Here is an 8,271-nt window from a genome sequence, read left to right as displayed (position 1 = left end):
TACTCTTTTACAAATGAATAGTGGGATTGACTGTCACTTTATAATGCCCCCACAGCTGAAAGGGCGAGCATGTTTGGTGTGATGGGGATTCGAACCCACAAATTGTGAGTCGAGCTCCCTAACCACCTGGCCATGCCGGCCCTAAAGTGTCAATAAAAAAAAAGACCATTACTTTGACAAGTTGTTCAAACCAATCTGCTGTCAGAGTCTAGCAATAATGGTAATTTAAAGGGACTATATTTGCTGCTAGGAAAACTACAACTGCAATTTGCTGGTTATAGATCATAGAAAAAAAATATTGAACAAACTTGCAATAGATGTTAGAGTGCATCCTAACTGACTGATGCCTTGAAAAGTAATTACACTTAATTACATCTAGCCATACCATATGAAGGAAAATTCAAAAATTATCATATGGCAGCTGACAACCAATCTAAATACTTCCTATTCCATATGCAGAGAGGAAAGTGCACCTTCAGTGATGCTTAGAGTGCAAAGTGTAGAAAACAAAGGACTGTGAGGAGGTATGATCAGTAGTATTTCTCATATTTTTATTGATGATACAGAAAAAATAAGGAAATAGTGTATTTGACCCTATTTGTGTTGTCCTAAAGTTGTAGATGTTAAAGGTGGAGTAATAGTATAAAAGTCCAGGCTATTATTGTAGAAACAATGTTTCAAACAGATGTTAGATGGGTATGCTAATAAATTGTCCACTCAGTGTATCTCATGAATTAATCTTGCTGATTCATTAAAAGATTATTGTTTTTAAAATATCATTCCTTAAAAACAGAATTTTTAAGATTCAATTATATATTTGAAAAAATGTACACCACCTTTTTTACTCTTCAGTGTTTTTCTCCACATTGCTGAGAAAATTCCATCTGTCCAATCATTTGTGGCCACATCTAAATGACCAAACATTTGTGAAGCAGTAATAGCTTTAGGATTCATTCTCATTTCCTTATGGATTTCACCACAATCAGTCATGGCTTTCATTAGTATATGAATACAGCATGACTTCCCAGCACCACTTGGTCCTAATGTCATAATTCCATGTCTTACTCTTTGAGTTTCATACAACTGAATATAAGAGGATTATCAAAAGTTTATCATTACAATTAAACATGTAATCATAAAAAATAATACCTCTTAGTTATATTTTAAATAAAAGTAGCTTTATTATCTTCTGCTTAATTTTTTAAAATTAAATGTCTTTATTGAGATTTAATATAAAAGCACAATACTGTTTATGTTTCACCTCTTATGTGCCTAACTGGAATAAAAATTGATAATAAAAGAAAAATATTTTTATATGGAATATAAAACATTAACAAATCAAGACAAAATGCTGTGATTTTGACCAAAAGAAAATCAAAATAATTTTAAAATCCCTAATTATTAAGTTTCATACTAAATATAAAAACATATTTAAACAGTTTTTAATGTCTTTCATTTTGGTCTATCCAAAAATCTCTTGGCTACAAGTAATATATTATTTTTAGACCTTTACTAACAAAAGTAGATAAAGTCTTTCAATATGTATCTGTCATCAGGAAAAGGTAAGGAAATTTACAGTATACAGGTAAATTACAGATACATTTATGTTGTACATAAATTAAACACAATATACCTAACATGTAACAGCTGAATAGTTATCAGTTTTTTGTATATCAAAATATGGATTTAAATTATTTATTACACTTCTCCATCATTCCTTTTGGAGATAAATTACTTTAAAAATATATTTTCTATATAGTCATATACGTGATATATAGGAGATACAGGAAATCAAATTAATGTCTTTGTATATATAGGTGATATAGGGGATCAAATTTGGCTTACTGGGACAGAAGGTCAGTATTTAATTGATTAGGCTAACAATTACCTAAAGGTCATTTGAGGAGTTAAGATCAAGATATGACCTTATAGTCCTTTCATAGAAAAAAATCAACTTAGAAATGAATGGATTTAACATACAACAGAAAAAAAAAACTACTTCAATGTTACCCATCTCCATCCTAATGGGTACCTGGTATTCAAAGATAATTTTTTTAAGAATGCCAAAGTTTAAACACTCATTTTATACAAGCTATATGAGAGGTAGTTGCATGCAGAATGGTTTAAAATTCACTTTGTAGGAATACTTGGGCACAATGAATAATACATAATATAGTTGGTGGTATAAACAGCAACTTTCTTAAACATGTGTTTAGGCTAGCTGCCAGCATTCTTAAAGTATCATGTAACACCTGTTTTGATATGCATGATTTTATTTAGTAGATTATCATCAAAAGAAAAGAGTACTTTGTGTAGGTTGAAATTCTTTCTAATTTATAACTATTATAACCTGTATGTTAACATTTTCCTAATTTGAAATGTATTTCTTATAATTTACCTATGCACAATAAAATATTATTTCCCTTGCATATCTACCTATGAGATTTGCATGTCCCTAGCCTTGAGCTAACTCCCACCTAAATTGACGTGTTTAACATGAACTGTGCTGGTACCTGATGACATCATCACGTGAAAATAGTCCTCCACCAATAGGAGGGTGACATAATCTCCATGCACATTAACTACCCATCTGTACTGGCACTCATGATAATTTCATTCTTAAATGAGGTAAGGAAAAAGGTGCACCAAAAGTGGGAAGAATGGGTGGGAATGCGTATGGAGGTATTTATGAGAGATATATCTTCAATTTAGAAACAAACAATGATAGAAACCCTGAAAGGGAGATTACATGCCAAGCAACACTGAATAACCCAAATCAGACACAGGAGGTGATCAAGGTTTAAACAAACATAAAGGTGTGAAATTGAAGGGAGGGAGATATGAGAGAAAGAACTGTCAGAAGTCTTTGGAAGAAAGGCCCGGTTGGGGTAGAGAAGTAAGTACAGTGAAAGAGAGTACAAGAAACTGTAAAATCATATTAATGTTCCATCAGGCATGGGAGTAGGCTGAGGGGCCAGTGAAGAAGGAAGAGTCAGAACAAAATGTAGAGGATAGGGGAAGAAATACCTGGTGGCAGTGAGAAAGGCAAAATATAGTTGGTAAAGATGCCTGATAACCAGCAAAGATGGAAACCAACAATCCACAGTCAAACAGCCACATGAAAAAGGCTGAAAGGTAGGCCACAGTAAGGTAGTCTGGAGGGAGTGGTGGATGGACAAACATAAAAAAACCAATACTTCCATTTATAAATGGACTGATATGAAGAATGACAGGAATCGGAGAAAAATAAGGCTAGATGGTTGTAGATGCTAGCAATGGACTAGACAAATCACACATGTAAAGATGAATGGATGACTCTCCTAGGTGAAAGAGAGACATGTGTGGTTGGAGCAAGAGAGAGTGGGAACTGGGCATGGGAAGTGAGGTGTGGATGTCCATTGACAAAGGAAAAGAAATTGGGGTTGTGCTGACTAAAGAAGTATCACTAATACGACCTGATAAAGAGTGTCTCAAATCCAAGCAAGGACATAAGAGAGAAGACAAAGAGGAGGGTATGCATATAGAGAAAAGTGCAACCAGTTCTGGCTGAGAGCACTGACCACCATTCAAAGACGTGCCAGAGCCTGACAAAAAAGCATGTGTAAAGAGATGGAGGTCTAGTTGAGGGCAGCAAAGAGATGCCCACCATGGTATTGGAGAGGTTGAGCAACCAAAACAAGTCCTCAAGAAGAGGAGAGGGTAGGCACATAATCAAGAAAATTAATCCTGATAAATGTGTCCACTAGAGGAGGTACTTGTGTGTGTGTGGCCTAAAGGATGAGTGGTTCAAGGGAAGCCAGAGTCCCCAAATGTGAAAGAACCTTATAAACAGGGTTTAAATGAGAAGCTCAAATCTTGATGATATGACATTCCATAGCTTGTAAATGAAGTGGTAAAAGTTGAGCCCAACTGAGATGGGAGTTGAAGAACACATCTAGATGTTCTAAATATTGGGTGGGTGTGAGAAAAGACCTTGAATGCTTGAGAAGCCAGCCCATCTAAGCAACCTCCTGCAGAAGAATGCAGGTATGTGAGAGAAGGAGTACTCCTAAGAGAGGGCAAAGAGAAGCCAAAAATCCATATAATCATGAAACCTCAGCTCTGATTCATGAATGTGGTAGGTGAATGACTGATGATGAAATTGAAAACATGAAAATATTGATCTTGGTCATCTACAACTTGGGTGAAAAGAAACACTAAAGAGAAAAAAAGAAACCCTCCATACAGAAATAAGGTATGACAAGAAATTGGTTGAGAGATGACAGGTCAATAATCAGATGCCAGCACTTGGTTTTCTGGGGACCAGAAAGAGATGAGAGTAACACATCCGAGTAGTAGTAAATACTACATTGATTGGCCACATTCTTGAGATGCTAGAGATAAAGGGGAGCAGAGGGCAGTGGAAAATAAATTGGAAAAGGGGAGAAGGATAAGTGAAGAAATAAGCCATAAGTTAGAATCTGAAGAATCCATGGGTCAGTCAAAAATGGAGTCCAAAGGCTGGCAAAGACAGACAGAATGGCTTCCACAGGGCCAGACTCAATAGGGTAACCACTGATGATTATGAACAACAACCTTAATGACACCTGGAAGTTGGAGGATGAGAAGAAGAAGGTTAGGAAGCTTGAATGGGAAGGGAAGACATGGATTCAGCAGGCCTAGGAGTAGGTACAGAATGGTGAGGTTGAGAAAGATGATAAACTAAAGTAGACAATAAGGACTGATGCTGGGCTGCCTTGGCTTGGGTCTCCAGTGAGTTAGGAACACCCCAGAAAATCTCCAGGATAAAAATATTGAGCTAGACAAAGATAAAAGAGATAAATGTGAGAGAGGTGTACATAATCTAGGAGATCATCATGTCCCAATAAGTTCCAAAAGCAGAGGAATCAGGTAAGAAGGAATAGAGCAGAAGATGAAGTATGGGCCAATGGGGGAAAACAAGAGAATGAACCTCTCCAAAAAAATACCTCAAGAGCACAATTTAGTGCCTCCAAAATAAAGTAAAATGATGAGAGGTAATGCAGAAGGGTGGTAAGAAAGAGACAATGACATAAAAATTGGGCACTAGAAATGGAAACAGAAGTTAAGGGGTCTGACCCAAGTAGGTAAAAGAGATCCCTAAGACTGGGAATTGAGGAATGAAAATGAAGAATGCCTGTAAGCTGGGAGGGACAAAAGAATCAAGTGGACAATGTATGTTAGTACTGGTGTACAGTTGTTCGAAAAATGAGTGCATGAACCTTAATTTTCCTCACAAAATAAAGCTGTACTTAGAGTGAATCCTAGTGGAAGAAATAGCCAGTCAAAAGCACCATCATCCTGGTCAAGTTCAAATTAAAGAGAAGGAATGTAAACTGAATGAATGGGAGGAGGAGGCCCAGTATGCATGAAAGGACCCAAAACATGTTTAACAATGGTTGTCATGTCCTCCACAAACAATGAGTCTCCAGTAGCCACAGGTCCTATGCTAATAAGGCCATCACTATCATGGGATGCAGTGTGAAAGTTATTGTCACTTGAGAACTCATAATGGTGGAAAATATCCAAATGCTATAGATACATTTTTTTCTAAGAGAAATTAAAAAAAACTCTACTGGTTATGTGAAACACAAACACTAAAACAGGTAAAGTTGAATAAAAACTTGAACAACTGATAGCTCAAGAGGTGCAAGAAAACCAACAATAGGCACTAAACAATACAGCTACAGCTCTGGGAAGTTACCAGAGCCCAAGTTGGGTCTAGCCAATAACTTGGTGGAGTGCAACTCTGTGTGAGTCATAAGTTACATATGTGGTTTAATTGTTGTACTAGGCTTTTGTAAAATTGTTAACATCATCTTACTCAAAGCTTCTAAGTTTTTCTCAGTATGTGTCATACTGTTGTTACTAGAGGGCTAGATATTTCTAGACTTTTCTGTCACATGGTATAAATACATGCAGATACAGAAAGCAAAGTAAGTTAGTAAAAGTAAAAGTGAAGTTATCTTATGAATGTCAGTTCAGCCATAGTTAGAGATTTCTAAAGTGACAGTTACACAGTTTGTATTGCAATTACAGAGATAGAGATGAAAAATTTGTCTTGTCAAAGGGTGTTCTAAAGTAATTGAATTTGCCTGGGTGGACTTTGATGAAAAGGAGACAATTATTTATAGCTATTGATACAACTGTGGTAACCAACAGTTATAGTGGTGATTTTGAAGTGAGTTTCACAGCTTGTATTGTAAGAACAGAGATAGAGGAGAATAATTCATTTTGTCAGTTGGGTTCTAAAGTAATTGAACCAGTCTGAGTGGACTTTTGACATAAAACAGAATTATTTAAAGTTCTGGATACAACTGTGATAACCAATAGTGTAACAAATTTTTGTATGTACATTTGACTTTTTTGAAATATAAAATTTTACAAGAAGTGGTTTGTGTGTTGTCCATTTATTGTTGAAATTTATTGGCAACAAGTCACAGACACCTACTGTAAAGAATTGTAGCTCCTATAAAAACTTGACATCAGCCCAGCTCTCTAAGGGCTGGGTAGGTCTTGGTATATGTCTGTCAATGTACAAGGACAAGAGATACAGTTCCTGGTTAATAAAGGAGAAGCCAGAATACTGGTAGATCTTGCAGTATAAAAGGTGCTCTGAGTGAAACCACCACTTGGAACAGTTGACACAAAATTCAGTTCAGACATCAGCATTCTTGGAATGGATGTATTGCATAGCTTATCAGTTAGTTTTGCCTATGCAACAGGTGCAGTGATGTTCCATGGAAGAATTAGTTAGTGTCAACTAGACTGGATCCAAGAATAGTGGACTGCAAAAGACTAGTGTATAGGTGCTGTTTAATGTGGTTGTAAAGACTACATATGGAATAAGCTGTCCAGAAAGCAAGCAGCAATAGATAGAGCAGTTATCTGTCAGACAAGGTGTTGTTCTGTAATTATGGATGGTCAGCTATCCAGCTTCATGCTCTAGTGGTCATCAGCACAGTAAGAAAAGTGAACGTATCTGAGGCTAACAGTAATGTGAGGATTGCATGTTGTGCCATGTCAGACAGAAGTTACATGATTACCAACATATCTCAGATTAATAGTTGAGGACTGTACAGAATATCTAGACTCAATGGAGTGACAGCAACTAGGGTATGGTTATAATTAATTAGTCAATTAAATTAAATCAATAATCCTTTCACTACTGCTTTGGTGCATTACACCAATCATATGACCCCAAAGTGACTATATTTTCCAAACTTTAACTTTTAACACGTTTCAAGATTTTACTAAACATTATAAGTCTTTTATAGAAAAAAGAAATCATAATCTTTAATTAGGTATTTTTACTAAATATATGGAGTCAGAGAGTTGACTGCTTTGAATGAAAAGTGACACTAATGTTAAGATTAAAATCAATTTTCTTCATCTGAAAATTTTCATATTTTATATGCATAATCTCTAAAACCTCCTAAATAAATATAAAATGTTTTTTTTTCAGAAAAACATATTTTATCTGCTATTTTCTATACCCTAACTATATACCAGATTGGTCAATTTGATTGCCCTCATAAGAACCATAAAATTTTAAAGGTTGAAAAATGAAAAGTGATTAGCCTTTCACATCTATTTCCTATGTTTATTTAACTGTTTGCAGCTGAAGTAGAAACCTGCCAAACATAAAGCAATGAATCACTGTTCCTGTCATTAGACTGATTATTTGACACTGCAATATAACATCATCAATAGCAAATAAGTTTTTGTAGTGTAATTACCACAAATTTCCCACAGAGCTTATCATAATCACAGTGAAAGAAGACTTAATAGCTTGTTTACAGTACAGTGGTTGTAATAAGAATTGTCTGAAGTAATAAAAATATGAGAAAATGTTTATTATATAGTTCTGTACAAAGTCCAGGCCTATTTAATAAACTTGTTAGGTATTTGGATATAAGGTATTCTCCCAGGGTGAAGATTGGAAGATCACTTGTAGCAGGTCATCAAGTAGTACCCATAAAAGTGGCTAATTTCTTTAAATGTGAGCAAACACTTAAAGAAGGGGAATTGTTGTGCGTTTGCCATAAGGAAGAGCTATTCAATGTTAAGGCAAGAAATACAACCACGAAGAAAGGACATCCTCTCCCAGAACATTTAACTGACCTCTATAAGAAGAAGAGTCCATTTGCCATCATCACAGGCTCTTCAGGTTAGGGAACTTTTGGCGAATTATGCAGACGTCTTTTGAGAAGGAGATCATGACCATGGCTGCACAGACCTTGTGGAGCACAG

At 35.6% G+C, this 8,271-nt stretch overlaps 1 protein-coding gene across 1 annotated transcript in view; it reads right to left on the bottom strand.

Moving 5' to 3' along the window:
• LOC106457450 (dynein heavy chain 8, axonemal-like) overlaps positions 1-8,271 on the bottom strand; it is a 459,787-nt gene that overhangs the window by 192,338 nt on the left and 259,178 nt on the right. The window contains exon 43 of the mRNA XM_022383398.1: positions 837-1,083. Within this exon, the coding sequence (XP_022239106.1) occupies positions 837-1,083 (247 nt within the window). The remainder of the gene's footprint in view (positions 1-836; positions 1,084-8,271) is intronic.

This window comes from Limulus polyphemus, unplaced genomic scaffold (genome assembly GCF_000517525.1).
Source record: "Limulus polyphemus unplaced genomic scaffold, Limulus_polyphemus-2.1.2 Scaffold333, whole genome shotgun sequence".
NCBI classification, from domain to species: Eukaryota; Metazoa; Arthropoda; class Merostomata; order Xiphosura; family Limulidae; genus Limulus; species Limulus polyphemus.
Note: the sequence above shows the minus strand (reverse complement) of the source record. Positions and strands in the feature narration are given on the sequence as shown.